This window comes from Dermacentor variabilis, chromosome 5 (assembly GCF_050947875.1).
Source record: "Dermacentor variabilis isolate Ectoservices chromosome 5, ASM5094787v1, whole genome shotgun sequence".
Classification (NCBI taxonomy): Eukaryota; Metazoa; Arthropoda; class Arachnida; order Ixodida; family Ixodidae; genus Dermacentor; species Dermacentor variabilis.
The window spans coordinates 85,163,454-85,184,585 of record NC_134572.1 but is presented as its reverse complement, the minus strand read 5'-3'; the positions used below and the strand labels follow the sequence as shown (position 1 = coordinate 85,184,585).

General features: G+C 47.0%; 1 protein-coding gene across 2 annotated transcripts in view; it reads left to right on the top strand.

Annotated features, from left to right (window-relative positions):
* LOC142582925 (protein turtle homolog B-like) overlaps nt 1-21,132 on the top strand; it is a 343,110-nt gene that overhangs the window by 285,525 nt on the left and 36,453 nt on the right. For both annotated transcript variants that reach the window (XM_075693060.1, XM_075693059.1), the window contains exon 7: nt 16,649-16,948. In XM_075693060.1, the coding sequence (XP_075549175.1) occupies nt 16,649-16,948 (300 nt within the window). The remainder of the gene's footprint in view (nt 1-16,648; nt 16,949-21,132) is intronic.

Sequence of the window (21,132 nt, the reverse complement as noted above, 5' to 3'; positions counted from 1 at the left end):
TCGGTTTTGAGACTGCCTTGCTCTCTACCCTTATCACTGTAAGCGTGCGTAATATGCCGTGTGTCCCAGATAACGCTAGCCAAGCCGTACAACGAAACAAAAAAGATATTTAAAGAAAACAGTGTGAGATATAGTTATAGAACTTAAGCCATTAGGTCGTCAGAGGTCTGACAACAGAGCACTGTAGGTTTTATGTCATATTTCCCACCATGTTTTTTAACCTCTTTTGTTTTTTCGTTGCACAGCTTGCACAACGTTAGCTGGGACACCCTATATAACGAAGCTTCGACGACGTTATGAACCCCTTAGAATACAAAATGAGTCTGCCCCTCGTGTACATTGCGTGGTCTACACTGACACAGCTGTTGAATCACGTGGAGGCCAGACCGCCCATGTCAATACAGCGCACCCTCTAATTCAAGGTAATCGATGTGCTACGAGACAGAAAATTAAGACGCCTTACTACTTGAGCTGCAAGCCATGCATGGCGCACTCAAAGCCGCCGTTACGCCGACGACCGTTAGTGTTGATCCATGGATGTACACCAATGCGATCAGCGCTACAGCGCCTTAAGAAAGAATAATATGGATTAGCATGTCAGGCATTTCTCCAAACTCTCTCCGTCTTCCATTAAAATATCTATCTATCTATCTATCTATCTATCTATCTATCTATCTATCTATCTATCTATCTATCTATCTATCTATCTATCTATCTATCTATCTATCTATCTATCTATCTATCTATCTATCTATCTATCTATCTATCTATCTATCTATCTATCTATCTATCTATCTATCTATCTATCTATCTATCTATCTATCTATCTATCTATCTATCTATCTATCTATCTATCTATCTATCTATCTATCTATCTATCTATCTATCTATCTATCTATCTATCTATCTATCTATCTATCTATCTATCTATCTATCTATCTATCTATCTATCTATCTATCTATCTATCTATCTATCTATCTATCTATCTATCTATCTATCTATCTATCTATCTATCTATCTATCTATCTATCTATCTATCTATCTATCTATCTATCTATCTATCTTTCTTTCTGTTCTTTCTTTCTTTCTGTTCTTTCTTCCTTTCTTTCTTTCTGTTCTTTCTTTCTTTCTTTCTTTCTTTCTCCCTTTTCGTCAATGTTCACGTCGTAAAGAGCCGTGTTTAGAATAAGTACAACATTCTAGCGGATGCAAGTACTTACTCCATCTCAACACCGGAAATTCCACCAGCGTCCTTCTACTGCAACCCCACTGTATGCTCCTCGAGTAAATCCCACAACGTCTGAAATAACAAGCCTATAATTATCGACCGTTATTTGCATCATATAGACGACAGCCTGCGTGCGTCGCCTCCGACGAGCTACAACAGTGTCCCCGCGTGTGTTCGTGCATGTGTTGCTCGCGGAAAACGTCTTCAAAGCTAGCTTCTCTCCATCAATAATGCTTGTGAGGAAAATCCCGCTTCTCTAATTCTCGTTTCGTAAATTGAAGTACGTTACAGGCGCGGAGTGGCATGTGTGCGTGCTCGCGTGCACGTGCGCGCACGTGTGCGTCAAAAATAACCCACCAAAAAATATATGTAGATGCTAATTAGCTGGCATTCAACCTGGGTCCTCCCGAGAGCGGCTTTACTGAGTGCTGCAGCACGTCGGTCATAAATAAGAGGATGCAAACATTAGCGTGACGCAGCGTAGGGTAGCGTGTGCTGCTTGATGACAAATGACTACCATTGCCGCTCACAGTGTCGTAACCATGTGACAAATGAGGCGGAGCGGTCGTGGCGAAATAGCACGTGCAAGAAACCGCGCAGTTATCGCCTCTATCACTTTAATCAATGGTGGCAGTTTCTTCGCCTTCCTACTGTGCATTTCTTTTTTCTTTGACTGCTCTCGTAAGTGCACTCTTTCCAATTGCAAGGCAAAGTCATCGACATTAACGTACCCTTACAGGATGCAAGCCACGAAACATTACGAAGGATTAAAGAGCGGAAAGTCGCTACGATATATTACCAGGACTACTTTAAGCTTACCTTTGACTACCTGCCTTCATGAACCAAATATAACAGTATTTTGTAAATAATATCGTGCACAATGTCCTCTCCAATTTCTTGCGTTCTCCCCCCCCCCCCCCTTATGTAATGCCCCATAAATGGTCTATAAAAGGAAAGTGAAAAATAAGTTCTGCCCACTTCGCAAAGCGTGATTATTCGTGAGTGCGACTTTTGTTTGCGTGAAGCAGAAGGGAACTTATCAAGGAGCCTTCCACCCAACGTAGTCGCCCTTTGTCCAACAAAAGCAGCCTGAAACTGTCCACTGTCTGGCCAATATATGCGCTGCCGACAATGCCGCGGCGTCAGAGAGCAGTGTCAACAGCGTCTTTTCTTCTCTTTCCTCATCTCGGTGGTGCCCCAGTGCCCCCGCAACCTTTTCTTTTCTTTATTTTCTAGTATTGTCATACACGCCGTATGAATGCATACTCTGCTCACCCATCTCGGCCCTCTCCAACTTCCTCTCTGATGAAGTACGGCTAGGCATAGTGCAGCGCAGTTTATTGAAAGCGCTCCTGGGGCTTTGCGCGTCTCTGTCGGCAGTCATCCAGCCAGCTCGCTTTGTATGCATGCGTTGGGAGCAAGCACTCCCACGGGCGGAAGTGCTCCCTGCACTAGTAGCGGGGTGCGGCAGCGTCGCGTGGCTGTTAGAGGCAGTCGAAGCTGCATTAAAGCCGGACTGAGCCCCCGCAAACAGGCAAAACAGCCCCCCCCCCCCCCTCCATAACGACGGCTCGCGCCGCGACGACGACCGATGGCGAAGACTTGCACCACGTAGAGTGTATATATCCGCGAGCTGATCCCGGGAGTGGCAAAGAGAAAGAAAGAAAAAAAAAGCCCGGGCCACCACTTCCCGCGTCATTTTTCAACAGATTTGCCATTCAAATTTCCTGTCCCTGTTCTTGAGAACGCGTCGAGTGCCTGCTTGCTTCCTTCGTTCTACTGTTTTTATTTTCCCTATCTTGATTTTTTAGGCTCTAATTTGGGTGCGCATTGTTTTACTTCCCCTGCCGCCTTTGTTTCGTATTGCCTTGGGAGCGAACGCTAAACCGGATGCAGACGGGTGCCGATAGTTCGGTTTCTTTATTTCTTATTTGTTGATTCCATCTCGCACGCAGCAGAGGCACTGCGGCGGTGCATCGCGCACTTTCAGCCTCGGCACTACTAGCGGCCTTGTTCCATAAAGCGAAAGAGCTGGGGCACTGCAGCGCGCTCTCGTAAAGGGAGGAGGAGAGGGGGGGATAGAGGGGGCAGCAGGAGGCAGCGCCGAATATGGAAGGAACCGAGTGTTTTCCCGCACATGGGAGCGCGAACGAACGTGTGCCAGTAAAAAAGAAATGACAAGCCAGAGCAAGAAAGCTTTGTGCTCTACGAGCGCCGCATAACTTTCTTTTTCTCTCTCGCCTTCTTTTTGTTTCTTTCTTCCATCGAAGGAACGAAGGTTATGGCGATTTTATGGCGCCGTAAAAGTTAACGGTTTGCGTCACACTCGGTGAGGAGGATGAAAGGGTTCGCGAGAAGTGCTCGGACGAACCGTTGGAGAGCGCGGAAACTGGCGGCAAAGGCGAAAGCCGAAGGAGGGTTGCAGAACAGAAAAGAAAATGTAAAGACAAGTACTGTGAACACGCGAACAGATAGCGGTACGCTCATCTCGAAGATGGCATATCGAGACGTTCGATATAAGGCGGAGACTTGAAGGGGGGGGATGAGAGCTGTGACGAGTAGTGCAGGCAGAAAAGGCAATGTGGTGATGCTATAGAGACCGGAAACGTAGAAACGAAACAAGATTTATATAAGCGAAAGCAAAGGAAACAAAAAAAAGGAAGAAAAGAAAACGGGTAGAGGTGTTTGGAAAGGCGGCTTTCCTGCTTCTGCCGGCACGTCTTCAATCTTTGATAACCGGGTGGCCAGATGCAGCGCGCAGGTTTCGCGACGACCAGGGCCTCGTTCGCCAAACACCGCCTCCCCGCTGCCTGCTAGGCGACTCATCTCCGACGTGTTACCCGACGCGACGGTTCCCTTCGTCAGCAGCACCCTTGCGTTGTGGGCGAAGCTCGCGGCGATGGTTATGCCGACGCTCGTCGCACGGGGTGTCCCGCTGGGACCGAAACAAGAAAGTATGCCCCACGTGCGTGCATCTCTAGGAGGATCTCCCGGACTCCCTGGAACCCGCGCTCGTCGCAAGCTCGCCTTCTTCTTCTTTTTTCCCTTCGTGTACTCGCCAAGCCTCGTTTACTTCGCTGTTTTCTTCTTTTATTTGTCCCCTTTCATCCCCCCTTCTGCCTGGACCAGGGTGAAACGTCGTTTGCAGAAACGAAAATGTGGTCTATATAATGTACACTTACCTTATTTTCGCCTCTTTCTTTCCTTCCTTGTTTCTTTCTTTGTTTATGCGCGCTTCCTAACCCAGGCGATTCTCACGTCCTTGTTTTCATCCTCAGTCTCTCTCTCTCTCCGCTTCATTCTGATCGTCGTCCAGTGCAGTTTCATTTTATGGCTAACTATTTCTTATAGCACGTGGCCATCGCCGATGCTGGAGCCGGCGCAGCCTCTCCCAAGTGTGTCTCGACGGTTCACGTCCAACGCTCTTTTGTCTCTCCAACCAGTTCGAGATAAGCAGGGGGAAAAAAAAACAAACTTCGTACTCATATCGAACGTAGCTTCGTGATCGAAGTACACTTCACTGCTGCAGAAGCCGATGTATTGTTTTTCAGATTCTTTTTTATTTCATTTCCTGAAAAATTTTCAGTGTGCAAGATAGACAAAACGAAGAAGCGAGTCAAAATCATCCGCGCTGGCTTTCTTTTTTCTTTCTTTTAGCGGCGCCGCTTGGCAAGGAAAAAGTGCGGTTCGTTATTATTTTTACGGGCCCTATGGGCGCCTGTTTTCGAGCACGCATGAATTGATCATTGCCTCCCTGTTTAATGGTGCCGTCCGCTTTCGGGCACCCAGCTGGAATGGCTGAGCGCAGCAAGAACTCGTGCCTCCGTTTATCTTTATTTCCTTCAGCTTTACCGTTCTTCGGCTTGGTGTTGTTCCCTGTTGTACTTGATTGAAATGAGGCATCGTTTCGGAAATCGTCCATGAAGTGAATTCTTCGAGGCGAAGGCCCGTCTGTTAGTGTTAGTTCGCGAACACGTTTCCTTTCCTGGTCTCCGTTTATTGTTTTTATTTTCACGTGTTTTCCGCAGCCTGTTTTTTTTTTCGTTTGTGAGGCTCTTTCCCAGTTAACGCACATCAACCTGCCCGCTACTGCAATATTTATTTTTCTTTCCCGCACATATTCGATAAAGGGAATTTTTGATGGGCACCTCGGGCTTCTTCTGTAGGCAGGCTTTAGTAATGTGTCCAGAAATACTCGGTAATAAAATTACTCGAACCATTCCAGCCTGATTTCTTTTTTTTATGTTTTCAATAACGATTTGCTTATATCTTGTTGTCCTAAATGAAATTATCTATTTTTTTATATGTATATACTTCTGTAGGAGCCACCGACGTATTCACGAGCGCGCTGCTTTATTGACGTAAATTTTACAACTTACGTAAAGTTTCACTTCGGCGCCACGATGTTACCAGGAAACAATATTGTATGCCGTAGACTGAGACACATTGTTATGCTCTACTCGACACCCTCAGCAGGAATACGAGAAGCTCCATGTTTTAAACACTTTCCTCTATGTTACGCTGTTCAAGCGGGCTTTTGATTATTGTTTTCTGCAAAACCGTCTTGTTCATTCTTGTCCTCCATCAATTTAACTAGAGTTTCAAATAAATAAAAAAAATTCGTTTGATAAGGCGCCATGTCAGCTGCCACAAATTCGGGCGAATACAAACACGCAAGTATAAGTACTTTTGTATCTGTTTTTTATTATGCTTAGGAGGTCGTTTATTTTCTTTTAAAACATGTCGCTTGCTTTTTTTTTTATTGCCACTATTCATATTCTCCCACTTATCTTTTACATTGTTGTTCTTTAATTCTGCTTTACTTTAACGTATCTCTCATGACGTTTATTTTCATGATTTTTCTTTCATTCGTTTTGCTCTTCTGCACCTCCTCCCCCTTGCCTGCTCCCCCCCCCCTCCTTCTTAGAAAAGAAACGGAATACTGGCTGCCGCGAGCTTTTTGTTGTTAATTCAGAGCCGTCTGCCCATAGAAAAGTCGCTTCGCCACTTCTCCCCTTATCTGTCTTGTTCACTTTTCACTACTCTTAAACTTCAATTAGGCTGTTGCCAGATCCGTCTATGTTCAAGTGGGGCCTCTATCACGTTTCTCCCACCCAATCCATCAGTGTCACTCGCCCGCGAACTAATCAAGAACACCACAGGCCATTGGCGTTAACTCCTTTTACGGAAGAAGAAAAAAGCTGCACTCAAATTTCCTGGTGAAAAAGTAAAACAATAAGTTTCTTGCGGCCACTTTTGAACCTAGTTATTGTGAGGGCTTCATCGAAAAATCAATAATAGGGCACCTCTTTCACCATCGTCACTGCTAAATGAGCACGGGCAAATGATTTATCATGGCACTCTCTCACTGCACGATTATGGATCATTAGAAGATAACGAATAAGTTAAGAATGAAGTAGTTAAGGTAACGCTAACCTACGACCTGTCCCATATATCGCCAAATGCGGCTTGTTCGGGGCCTTTCTGTCATAAAGGGAAGTTTTCTGCGTGTTTAGACACGTGAAGAGAGGATAAACCGGTACTTAGTCGTACATTTATAACCAAAGAAGGGTCCAGTGTTTCTCAGAATAGTGCTACTTTCATTCGCAATAAAATAAGCCAAGCGGCTTTCTTGTCTTGTCTCATACAAAAGTTTATCACAATCTCGCCTCTGTGTCGTTGTCTTTCTTTTTTCATTCAATTAGTGCTCAATTTTCCAGAGTTCGCAATTTCCTCGGAGCTCGTTGAAGCCTAACCCGTATTATCCCGCCATGATCCTGTGTCGTTAGACTTGAAAAGCGTTCCGACTGAGCAATTTTCAGTCCAATAAAACCCTCCTTTTTTCTTTTCCCTGCACGATTAACGCGGGATGAAAAAAAAAAAAGGCTAAAAACATGCGGCTCCGATGTTGTGCTTATTTCTTACCGTATAAGCACAGGTCCTGATACTTTCACGTGCGTACGTCCCTTACCAAACGTTCCTTTTTTTTTATCCTTTCTTTTTCTCGCGCATAGGAAGGTTTGAAGCATAATATATTTGTTTTTCTTAAAACACTACTGCGACAACGAGAGCAACGCTTTCCCTGCTATCCTGCTAGAATTTCCGCTCCCAGCTTTATATCCCGCCTGCTTTGTATTCAACAGCCACTCCATAACACTCGTGTCGACCTCTTCAAATCATTCCCGAATTATTCTTTCATAAGATTTCTGTATTATTTAACTTTTCATATTTCAGTCTTTTCCACTTGCACGTCTTTCTTTTGATTTAAGAAAAAAAGAATATTCATCTCAAACGCGACGCGCAGAGAAAGTACACGGTAGAGCCAAACTTTTCTGGAAAAGTAATATCTGGCACGAAGCAGCGGATGCGACCTGAAATCCGTTTTTGTTGTTTCGTATTGTTATTGAATTTGTTATACTATTTTCTTTTTTGTTAAGATACAAGGCAAGAGAATGACGCTGTAATTTTTTATACATGTGAAAAGCGCCTAAGTATAATAGATTCTGGATAAGTGGATACCGAAAGAAAAAATAAAGAAAAGAGACAGAAATGACTAGGTGCTATCAGTGATCTTCGTTTCTTTGCTTTTTCTCCCCGCTGTTCTTTCTGTCTTTGATTTGCCCTTATCCTTCCCCCAGTCTAGGGTTGCAAACCAGTCTTATCCGGTTAACCTTCCTGCTTTTCCCATGCCGTTTATCTCTCTTTTAAACCGTCTGATAGCTTTGATACAGTGTATGTACGTACTTATGTATGTATGTATGTATGTATGTATGTATGTATGTATGTATGTATGTATGTATGTATGTATGTATGTATGTATGTATGTATGTATATGTATGTATGTATGTATGTATGTATATGTATGTATGTATGTATGTATGTATGTATGTATGTATGTATGTATGTATGTATGTATGTATGTCGATACACCATCACTACTACAGTGCCGCGTAGTTCTTCCACGTCACCAATTCAGAGCCGCTGTTTCAATGTGTACGTAGCTATTGTAGTGACAAATGCGGGCGCCAGCAGAAGACGAAGAAGAAGGCGGTGGTTGTCCGTGCTCTGGCTCCGCTCGGCCGTTGCCTGTTTCTGTGCATTCATATTAAACGCTGAGCCCATCTATCCCTTAAACGCGTACTATCAATTGGTGGAGCGTGCTGGTTCCATTTTTCATCCTGGAACTCCATGCCCAGACTCCACTCCCAGCCTTGGCAATGCCTCCCAATGTGCCACAGCAAGGTGCTACCGCACCACCGGTGGTCGCTTGCTCCGGAGTATTAAGACAGCGAGACGCTGTCATTTTCAACGGCACCGGCGAGCACGACGTCAAGAACTGGCTCACTTGGTATGAGCGGGTAAGCGCCCACAATAAATGGGATGATGGCGACAAACTAAACGTCAACTTTTACCTGTCGGATGTGGCTCAGCTGTGGTTCCACAACCACGAAGCTGATATTGCCAACTGGTCATCCTTTAAAACGAGCTTCGCGTAATTATTCGGCCGACGTGCTGTTCGCAAGCTCCCCGCAGAACAGCGCTTACGCCGTCGCGCCCAGCAGTCCGACGAAAACTTCACGTCCTACGTTGAGGATATTGTCGACCTCTGCCGTCGCATCAACCCTGTTATGTCCGAAGCTGATAAAATAAGACACATCATGAAGGGGATCGAGCATGACGCCTTCCAAATGCTAATTATTATAAAAATATCCAAACTATCACGGACGTCGTTCAGTACTGCCAGAGCTACAACGAGTTGCGGAAACAGTGCATTTCTACACGCCTCAAGAGCTCTGACATGGCCAACATGTCAGCATGAACTGTAGACGCCGTTTCTTCTGACAACACAATGTTAATGCAGCAAATACAGCAGTTTGTCCGAGAAGAAGTGGCACGACAATTGTATCTTGTTCCCTACGTTCCGTACTCCACGCAGGCGCTTGCTCCGACACTACGGCAAGCCATATAGGAGCAAATTTCGGAGGTGCTACTAATCTCCGACGATTATCTACCTGTTTCCGCTCCTCTGACCTATGCTAAAGTCGCACGCAGGCTGTGACCAGCAATGCCTTTCGGCACGGATTTTTGTCGACCAGCAAAGGCCTTCTACACTGCGCGTGCACCTGTCTGCTAGAACCTGCCACCTTCTCGCCGTCCCGCTCCGCTATCCCCTAATCCTTGGCGCACCGCGGACAAGAGGCCTATCTGCTACTTCTGTTGTCTACCTGGCCATGTCACACGTTTCTGTTATTGTCGCGACTTCCGAACTAGTGCCGGTGAAGAAAATCAAAGCTACTTACGTACTGAGCTACCGCAGCCGATCTCCACCCACTCAATGATTGACACCTGCTCACCAATCGAAGTGGCTACGACCCACGCCGGTCGACCTCGCCACGTCGGCGTTCACTTTCCCCTATGGTTCGTCGACCCCAACCCGTTGAAGCGGAAAATTAGCCATCGCAGTTCCAAAAGCAAGAACTGCGGTCATGTCGACAACTTCAAGGCCTCAATTTCTACCTGCGAATGAAATAACCCTGAATATCAAAGGCGTTTCTGTGCAAGCACTCGTCGATGCTTAAGCCACTGTGTCTGTTCTTAGTGGAGAACTGTGCTACAAGTTGAAAAAGGTGACGATTCCGCTTTCCGACGTCTCCCTGGGTACCGCAACCGCACACCACATTCAACCTTCAGTGGCATGCACAGCTCGCCTTGTCATTCAGGACATTTTGTATGTGGTCGAATTTGTCGTTTTTCAGTATATTCGCACGACGTTATATTTTGTTGGGATTTTCTTGCTGCTAACGATGCCGTTGTTGACCGTGCACGTGCCGTACTTGAGTTGTCGCCGATGTGTGACGCCTCATCTGACAAGCCACCTTCTTCTCGAGTGGTCTTCGCCGCGGACACTAACATACCTCCTTTGTCTTCTTTTTTTGTGCCGCTTTCTTGCGGCTATGCTCCCTCTTCCATGTCTGCACCCTCCGAAGCCCTCACCTCTCGCAAAAACTGCCGCTTCCCTTTTGCAGTTCTTGCAGACGAAAACTCACGCGGTGCCATTTAGGTCACGAATCGGTTTTTTTCCCATGCCACCCTATTCCGCGGTGAATGTATAGGTCGGCTTGACAATATTGATTCCGTCTACTCTACTCAACTGCCTGACGGCACGTTAAGGCTTCTAGTTGACAGCATTATTTCTGTTGCCACCGCCGATTTGTCCTCCTTAGAGGTCTTCCTTCTGTCATTTGATTCCAAACTACCGCCTGCCCAGCGTACCCATCCCTTGGAGCTCCTCGACCGTTTTAGATGTCGGTCGTTCATAAGTAATCTTCATTGGGCCACACATCCGCCATCGTTCACCACCGGCACCCATGCACCCCTACGCCAGCGTTCACATCGAGTTTCTTACGCTGAACGCCGTGTCATTGACGAACAAGTCAAAGACATGCTTCATCGTGGCGTTTTTCAGCCCTTACACAGCCCTTGGGCCTCCCCAGCGTGCTGGTGAAGAAAAAAGACGATACATCAGATTTTGTGTTGATTATAGGCGCCTTTACAAGATCACGAGAAAAGATGTTTATCCGCTGCTCAGAATCCACAACGCTCTCGACTGCTTGCAAGGAGCAGAGTTATTTTCCTCTTTTAACCTTAGATATGGGTACTGGCAGGTCCCAATGAATGAAACTGACCGTCCCAGGACTGCGTTTGTCACACCAGATGGCCTATATGAGTTTAATGTGATGTCGTTCGGCGTTTGTAATGCGCCTGCCACTTTCGAACGTCTTAAAAACAACATTCTGAGAAACATCAAATGGCATACGTGTCTTTGCTACCTGGACGACGTCGTAATCTTTTCGAAGGATTTTGGCCCCCATCTGAACCACCTCGCAAGTGTCCTGACTTGCTTTCAGACGCTGGACTGCAGCTTAACTTGAAAAAGTGCCACTTTGCCGCCCGCCGGCTTACTATCTTAGGTCACGTTGTCAGCAAGGAAGGTGCCCTTCGTGTCCCTGCAAAGCTTCGTGCCATCGCTGAGTTCCCCGGGACGTCTATGCTGAAAGAACTCCGTAGCTTTATATGCCTGTATTCGAACTTTCGCCCATTCATGTGTAATTTTGCGTCCATAATCGCCCCCTTAATGCAGCTGCTTGCTAACAGCCAAGGCATCTCGGCATGGTCCACCGCTTGCGAAGACGCGTTCGCCACATTACGCCACCTTCTGATATCCCTACCTGTTCTACGCCACTTTGACCCGGACGCTCCTACAGAAATCCCCACGAACGCTAGTGGAGTGGGCCTCGGCGCTATTCTTTCCCAGCGTAAGTCGGGCATCGAGGAGTACATCGTCTCTTACGCCAGCCGCACTCTCACCAAAGCGGAAACAAACCATTTTTTCACTGAAAAAGAATGTTTTGCAATCGTTTGGGCAAATACCATATTTCGCCTTTACGTATATGGTCACCCATTCGACGTCGTGACTGATGACTACGCCCTGTGCTGGTTGTCGTCATTATTGGGCCCATCTGGTCACCTAGCTCGTTGGGCACTTCGTACAGAACTGTGAGATCCATGTTGTCTACCGGTCAGGCAGTAAGCATTGCGATGCCGAATCTCTTTCGCACTCACCACTGCCAGATGAATATGGTGCTCCGTCTGTCTCCAGCTACGATTCTTCGTCTCTTACATTCGCCACATGCCAGCAGAGCAACGCCGGGATCCTTGGATAGCCTCTCTTCTAGAGTATTTATCTCAACCGTCACCACGCACCACTGCTACCACTCGCTTCGGCGCACTGCTCGCCACTTTGCCATCCGCGAAGGTTTGCTGTACCAACGCAACTACCTACATGATGGCCGTAAATTGTTGTTAGTGATTCCTCGCCATCCACATCTATGGCTCTTTTCATGCGCACCAGGAATGCGTCCATGCCGGTGTACTAAAACCGTATGCACGCCTACGGCTTCGATACTACTGGCGAGGAATGTACCGCTTGCATCGGCAGTACGTCCACTCACGCTCCAAGTGCCAACGCCGCTAGCACCCACTTCATAATATAACGGGGGCGCTCTAACCATTACCTTGTCCCTCCTGGCCTTTCGACCGCATCGATATTGATTTGTATGGCCCTCTACCGTACACCCCAGATGGCAACTGCTGGGTGGTCGTTGCCGTGGACCACCTCACGCTCTACGCCGAAGCTTCAGCGGCCCCGGTGGCCACAGCGCGTGAAGTCGGCTTGTTCATCCTTCGCAACCTTGTTCTTCGACATGGTGCCCCTTGCGAGCTACTAAGTGACCATGGTCGTTCATTCCTCACCGAAGCTGTAGAAGCCCTCCTTCGCGAATGCAACATTGTCCATAGAACTACAAGCGTCTATCATACGCAAACCAAACCAATGGTATGACTAAACGCTTTAATCTTACTCTTGGCGACAGGCTCGCCATGTACGCTTTCGCTGATTACACTAACTGGGGCAGCATCCTTCCCTTTGTTACGTATGCTTACAATAGCGCCACTCCAGTCTACCATGGGCTTCTCTCCCTTCTTTCTTCTTTATGGCCGTGAACCTTCCTCGTTTAGGGACACGATTCTTTTGTATCGCCCCAACGTTTCCGAATCTACGACTCTATCCGAAGCCGCCGCTTATGCCGAAGAATGTCCTCAGATCGCACGCTCACTTACCGCGCAGGATCAAGCCAGCCAGAAACAAGGTCATGACGCAAACTTGTCTTTTACGTCATATTCACCTGGAACGTTGGTATGGCTCCGCATTCCCTCTTCTGCTCCCGGCTTTTCTACAAAATTCAGCTCAAAGTATGATGGCTCTTACCGGGTTCTACGACAGACATCCCCGGTCGACTACGTCATTGAGCCTATTCAGCCATCTACGGACTAACGGCGTCGCGGACGCGAAACTGTTCATGTCGATCGACTGAAGCCGCACTACGACCCACCAGTGCTGCCTGTTTCATATATAGGTCGCCAGGATGGCTCCGTTTTCGTCAGGGAGTGATTGTAGTGACAAAAACGGTAGCCAAACAGACGACGATGAAGAAGGCGGTGGTTGTTGGTGGTGCTCGCGCTCGTTCCGCTCGGCCGTTGCCTGTTTCTGTGCATTTATATAAAACGCCGAGCGCAACTAACCCTAAATGCGTACTATCAGTATGTATGTACGTACGTACGTCGTTATGTCGATACACTGCCGCTACCACAATGTCGCATAGTTCTTCCGCGTCACCGATTCGTAGAGACGCGTTGTTTCAACGGCTATACGACGCGCATTTCTGGCCTAGGCATGAGCAGCTGATAAGAACTGTTGTAATGCATTTGATGCCTATTATTTACTGATGAAATAAACCAGCGTATGTTGGCACTATGTGTTGAAATTCGTTACTTCGCAATCCTACATGCCTGCGGTCGTGCGCACGTGCGCGCATGTTGCAATAATGTATAATTATAGAAATATGTAGAATGACAGGAGAGCGTAAAGTTCAGAATAGTCATAAGACTGCCTTCCGTGCATCAAGATGAAATAAACGAACAGCCACGTGTGATCCGCCTGGATGTGTTACGTGCGATTAGACAGTGAGGGAAAAAAACATGATTAAAACTCTAAGCTACCAGTCACACTGCGTGCGCAATTTCTATGCCACTGACAGAGTGTGTGACGTGCACCAGGCTGTGTCAAGGACTCGTGTGACGACAGCACGTGATCAGCTGTTAGGGCTTCCCTATTATAGAGTATACGCATCCGGAAAAGTGGCATTAGGTCTTCAACTTTCCATGTGCTGGAGAAACCGCATTGCCTTTTCTTCTCTCTTTTTTGTCTTTTCTTTTTTCCTGGTAGTACGCGAAAGTCTGCGAGTCATTTGACATTGTTTATATTCACCACGGTAAAACAATGTGGAGGAAAACGAAATATGCGCACGCGTGCCCTGTTGGGAATCCTTAGGCGTGAATAATGTGACCCACCGTGCGCGTTCCGAGAAGCCCAATGAGCCGGCACGACACAGATGTGTGAGATAGGAAAATAAAAATAGAACGAGCGGTCGTCTCATCATTATTCTTTGAGCGCGTGCGCCTTGGGCCATTACTGGTGTTTCTCTACAAAAAACTGACGCTGAGTTGGGAGGTGCGCTGTCAGTGATCGTCATCGCGCTGAACGGTGCATATGACGTCCTGTGGTTTTTCTTCTTTCATTCTTTTTTTCTTCTTTTTTTGCACTGCTTTCCGTCCATTTTCAGCCGTTCCGACCAGCCAGTCTCCAGTTCAAAAAATAAAGACGATATGCAAGCACACCTTGGTATAAACTAATTATCCCCTGGAGCGCTTGGTAGCTTTGATCACACCCCCTACCTTTCATTTATCGTTTGCTCTCTCTCTTGATCGCACCGGCACAAACACGTGAACCTTTCTTTTTTGGTTTATTTACATAAATGCTCGGCAAAATTATACAGACGGGCAGACGTGGGTGTCCTACTTTTTACATGTTATAAACTACCTCATAACTATAGTCATAGTTCTCGTGTGGGCCCTGTCATGAGTGGCTCGGCAGCCGTGTCTCTCTGGTTATGAGCTATCATAAATGTTCGGTTTTACGCCGTTGCGGTTGCACTTAACTAAAACATAAACTCACAATTGTCCTTGTAAAAACAGTTCCCTCTACAGTGAAGGGTATCAGTTGGTCGAAATTATTCTGAAGTTCTCCACAGAAGTTCTCCACCATATCTCACAGCCTTGATTTAGCTCCCGCGCGTATACACTCTCATCTTTTCACATGCGATCGGGCAAACGAAGTTTTCGCAAAAGAGGGACACGACTATTGTTTCGGAATTACAGCAACAGCCTTGATATTCGGCTGTTTGCCTAAGCTCTTTAATTCATCTCATTCCCTATTGCGCTCAACACGCTCTCCTTCTATTCGTGTCCACTCCTCTCCTATAATCCATGCACGGTTGCTTTCTTTTTTATATGCATGACATATTCTGCCTGTCAGTGTGTTCATCTAAGGTGATAGCATTTTACAGAACATTCGCCGCCCTTTCTTGTTGTAGTCGACGCAGAATAAAGCAGACTGATCTCGGAAGCAGTACAATAACATTGGTGCGCCGTTCCAAATGAAGCTATAGGATTACAATCGCATAAGATCTCCTGAGTTTGTTTGGGTTTTTAGAGCGCCGCTCTTAGGCGCCCGTTCCTGCGGGGGGCACCGGCGTCGTCTCTCGGCATCCTCGTAACCGAGTGAACGAGCACAGGATGAAAGAGCGAACGTAGAGCGCGGATGAAAGACGGTGACAGCAAAGAGAGCGCGAGGAGAAAAGCGGAGGAAGAGGGTATGGCTTAAGCGTGAGAAGAAGAGCGTAGTGTTGTACAAGACGAGATTTGTGGCGACAGTGGCTACGAGAAAGCACCAGAGTAATGCACAACATCTGTATGGAAAGAAAGCGCTGCATGAGCAGAGATCTATGGCGGCTGTTGTAAATCGCGCCCACGCGTCACCCACTCGCTGCCTCTCGCGATCTCCCGATTAGCGAGGCAGTGGTGCCACACTTCGCTACGTTTGCAGCGTGCCGTGCAAGACAGATTGCCCACGCCAGCCAATATATCGCGACATGAAAACACGCATATAGCTTCGCTCAAATTTCGCATTAGGGAGTATCGTAATCGTCGGTGAATTCATTTTTTGTTTCTCTGTTACAATTTTCTATATTCGCATTTGCTCCCTAGCCCACTCCATCCTCTCTTTATTCGCTCATCTTTACATTGTATTCGTTGTGCCATATGGCCACCAGGAACGAGCTTTCAGTTTGGCTTGAACGCCATCAGATGCTCGGTGGGTACTTGCAGAATAAATCCCCCAGACATGGAGCGCAGGCAACCTTTGTAGCCATGTGGTGGGAGGACCAAGCAATAATGTGCGCAGGTGCGTCTGTTTAGAGAGCGTGCTCTGTGTTATACGTGCAACTAGAATGGGCACGGTGCAGTTCCCATCCACACCTGCAGTTTTCCCGGTCCGCTGTTTATTCCGCTTCTCTGTTAGCCCATACGTGTTTCCATTTCACATATTGCATGCTTTTCCTTTTAAGAAAGTGACCCGCCACGGTGGCTCAGCGGCTAAGGCGTTGCGCTGCTAAGCGCAAAGTCACGGGATTGAATGCCGACCGGGGCAGCCGCATTTCGATGGAGGCGAAATGTAAAACGCCCATGTCTCGCGCAATGGGCAACACGTTAAAGGTGCCCTGGTGGTCAAAATTAATCCGCAGTCCTCCTCTACGACGTGCCTCATAATAAAATCGTGGTTTTGGCACTAAAACCCCAGAATTAAATTCGGTTTTGGAACGTGGGGTAAACTTATTTCTATCACAAGTTAGTTGCCGTCGTGCATCCTACTGCGATAGACAGGAAGCATTTCCTCATTGCAGACGCGCCCGTGTGCAAGACCCACCAGAAGTGGGTGTACGGCGCCTCACAGCAAGAGACGGTATCGGTGCGTTGCGAGCTGGACGCCGACCCAGCCGAGACCACTTTCCGATGGGTGTTCAACAGCTCGGCGTCCGGCCGGCGCCGAGACCTGGCGCCCCAGGACGCCTCTTCGAGCGGCTCCCGAAGCACGCTGGCGTTCTCTGTGCGCTCGGATGACGACTACGGAACGCTCCTGTGCTGGGGCACGAACTCTGTGGGCATTCAGCGGGACCCGTGCGCCTTCTCTATCGTGCCAGCAGGTGAGTGCGAAGGAGCAGTTGGCCACCTATTACGGTGGGTAGGTTGCGTACGCAAAAACTGACGGGAATTTGAAAGTGTCGACACGCGTGGAAAATGCCCCTTGAAAGCTTGCTTCTTTTCAGTTACGGTATTTGTGGGGAGAAGCCCGTTTTTGTAAATCGTGTTTTGTCACGGGGTTTGACGAGAATAGCGTAAGTATAGTTGAATGTAGGCTATTGGTCCGACTAACTTCGCCTAAGTGATGATGGCGCACCAGAGACACAAAGGGAAGGAAAAGGTAACCAAAATACAGCACACCGCGGTCGCCGTAGAACTAAACTAAATGAATAAATGCTGACGGAAAGTTGAAACACACCATTGCCGTCGTAACAAGGAAGTTAAAATAAACAGCAAGAATAAATGGGGATTAGATAAGCGTAGGGAAGGGGTAAATCCGGGAAGTGTGTAAGGGATGACGTGGAGAAGAAGGAAGACCACTACAGAAACGCGCCTATGAATTATTAAGATGCAGTGGTAAGAGTCGTAGAAAAATACATGTACGCCCGTCACAATATAAGGGGCCCTATAAAATATGTGGCGCGTTCTGCATAAACGAGTGCATGCAATTTCTCGATTATGCGTGCGGCAGCCGTCTCCGTACTCCAAGAGCGCCAGCAGATAGTATGTCGCGCAGATAGGAGGAACACCGACGAATCCGTTTGTCTACGCACTCACAAGGAAAGGGAGCGATTGGCTGTATAATGAATGTAGTTTCTCTATGAACATCGACTTACGTCACATTGTTGCTTCGACGTAAAGCTTACAATACCATACTCCCGGGCATCGTGCTTAGAGTTCATTGCTACGGTGGGTGTGCCTCCTGCGCGCAACCAATGCACACGTTGAGAAAAATGTGAGATTACGTCTCGCTAAGCTGAATGGTCAGGGAAAAAAAAGTGGCCGTCATTATATGACTGAAGTTCTTGCTAATCACATCTGCACAGTGCAGATTAAAATATGCCTTTTTTATCTTGTTCTATACGCTAATCATCTCATATTGACTCAACTTCCGCGCCACACGCTACAGTTTTACTGCCTCTCTGTGCGATCATATCTTATTTTGTCCCTAACTGTCCTTATTTTCCCTTGTGTGGAATTATTTATTATTACGTGCGCCTAGTTCAACACTGAACAGGTGAAAGGACCTGGCACACTGGTTAGTCTTAATCTTGTGTTCTCTTAGGCCGCTTTTTTTCTATTGTCGTTACTTGAGCTTTAGCTAATTATAAGTTCTAAAATTCTCGCTGATCTGTTCCTATCTTATGGAGGAAAACCCGTCTATGTTTTTTTAGAGCGCAGCTCATAGGCGCCCGTGCTTGCGGTGATCGTCGGCGTCCATCGTAACCGAGCGAACGAGTACAGCGAAACATGAAAGAGCGAACGCGGAGCGCAGCGCGGAATGAAGGACTGCGATAGCGGAGAGAATGCGAGAAGGAAAGTGGAGGAGGAGGATGCAGCAGAACTATCAGGCGGAAAGTAGAGGAGGTGGGAAAGCGTGCGAAGAAAAGCGTAGTGTCACGCAAGATGGGCTCTGCGGCGACGATGGTTACGAGATGGCGCCAGAGTAGCGCGCGTCGTCTGTTCGATGACGCCGCCTAAACCATATATGGAAATGAAGCGCTGCATGAGCGGCAATCTGTCTGCGGCCGCTGTTGTGAGTCGTGCCCTCGCGTCAAGCACGCGCTGCCTCTTGCGATCTCCCGATTAGCGAAGCAGTCACGCCACACTTCGCTCCGTTTGCAACGTGCCGCACGAGAGAAATTGTCCGCGCCAGCCAACATATCGCGAAATGAAAACACATATAGAGCTGCACTCAATTTCGTATTAGAGAGTATCGTAATCATCGGTCAATAGCTTTTTTTCTTTTCATCGTTCGTTTCATCTTCTTTCTCTTCGCGTGTTGTTTGCCCGCCAAACCTCTAATTTTGATCTCGTCAGCAAGCACAGGCAGAGTACATTAATCAGTTTGTTACTTCTGACGCCTTCTGACGCTTGGTCAGTTTATTCGATAACGAATTCTGTTGAATCAGGCATTATGAACGACCTCTACAAAACTCATACATCAATCTTAATTTTATTGCGAAACGCTTGGCTAGGTTCATCGCAAATTGTGCCGTCGTTTAGTGCTGCTCCAAATAAGTTTCAAAACTTAATGTCATCATCGCCGGTGTTCTCGCAACTTGTCAGAAGAGTCTTATCTTTTTTCTTCATAAGAGCGGTGCGCCAACCATACATCATGGCTGAGGTCGCATGTGGTCGGGCGTGACTCTCCGCAAGAGCTATGCATATTGCAAATAACAAAGCCAGTAAAAGCAAGCACAGTGATCTAAAGTTGTTGCGCGATGCCGAAATGGCAAACGAAAAAAGTTGCGCAGGGCACGTAAATTATTTATTCTACAATGACAAGTCTAATCGTATAATAATTACCCAGCATGTCCAAACAAATAAAAGCATTAATCGCTACCCCAAAACAATCACAAGGGGCACGGTGGCGACATTAACGATGACGGCAGTACAATCCACACGTAGCACACCCTCAATATAAAACTCACTAGGAACGTATTGAAATTTTTCTTTTCATGACGAGTTCTTCTTTCGGGATGGCGACATGTCAGTGATTGCTTTTTGGCACGTCATGGGCAAAAACACCGATAACCGAGAGAAACCGAAACAGCCGCTAGTCTAGAGAGATAGAGAGAGAGAGAGAGAGATAGCAAGGACGGGAAATGCAGGGAGGTTAACCAGACGAGAGTTTGCTGCCCTACACTGGCGGTGGGGGAAAGGGGAATAGAAAGAAGAAAAAAGAAAAAGTGAGAGACTGAGTACGTGTGGAAGGATGCACTGGGACATTATAAACGGTCTCTTAAGCTGGTGCACTTCAAGTAGCGTACAAGTGCATGGTTCGTACCGGTGTAAAGCTTTAACACTCAAGCATAAGGAAGAATTACAACAGCTTGTAGCGTATAGAAACAGAGGCTGAGATAATACGGACAGGGGCATGCACATTGTATTCGCCTCTCTACCTGAACTGGGATTCGGCGCCAGCTACCCTCAATATCGCTGCACCAAGAAAATTGCATATGCACAACTGCAAGGAAGAAAATAAACGGGAATATTGGCATAGGCTGGCAGTGTAGGGAACGAAAACGCACCTGACGCTGTCGACAGGTTCGTAAAGTTTTCATCAACGTCATAAAATGCTTCAGACAGCCGCACGTATGCTATACAGAAAGCGCAGAAGTAGCATTTCGAGCAAAATATATGTGAATATATTTCCAGCTTCCTCGCCACTGCGATTTATAGTAAATCCAAAGAACTGAAACGAGTATTGCAAAACTTCCAAACTGATAGAATTTGAATCACAAGCGACAGTCACCGCAGGTATAGACCGGATCGACAGTACATGTCGTACTTTTCTATTTTTATTATCATCGAACTTCTTTTGCTCTTTTCTTACGAGCGCGTTCGCTGTCTTGCTCCACTGCGCGTTTTTCCCCAGGGCTATTCAGCGGTAAAAGCGCATTCCTGACAAGATTGTTACGCAAAACAGCGTAAAAACAAAACAGACAAAAAACGCTAGCGAGAGAAGTCGTGGTACCTTAACATTCATATGCTTCTTCTTGCTGCTTTTTTTTAGACGACAGTTGAGCAAATGAGTCGACAACGCGAACCGGAATGGTGTGTTCAACAATCTGTCAAAGAGAATAAAGGGGCTCGGAAGCTCGGCCGGCCGAGTGGGTATATAAGTCCGGTGGGCTACATAGCCTTCACAAGGCCTGCCCACGAACGTCTGGCTCTGTGCAGCCATGTCGGCGGGGTATCATTAATTCTCTCCAAGAATTAAGATGGAAACGTTTGCTTCTGTTCAATATAGGTATTATAGGTCTCTCTATATAAACGCCCTTTCTTTGCCTTTTTTAATGGTCGCATAGGCACGCTGCCCCATGGGTGTCTCTTTCTTCTACTTCTTCTTCTCGCCTGTCAAAGAAGGTCGTCCACAAAGCACCGAAGAAAATTTGAATAAGCGATATTTCCTTTGCGCTTCAAGCTGAGCACCCCTTTGTCCTGGTTGCTTAACGTGGCGCATTTCCTTTGGGTTTCATTCCTTTCACGCGCTGGTAAAATTGAAAGCCTCATGGCTTGC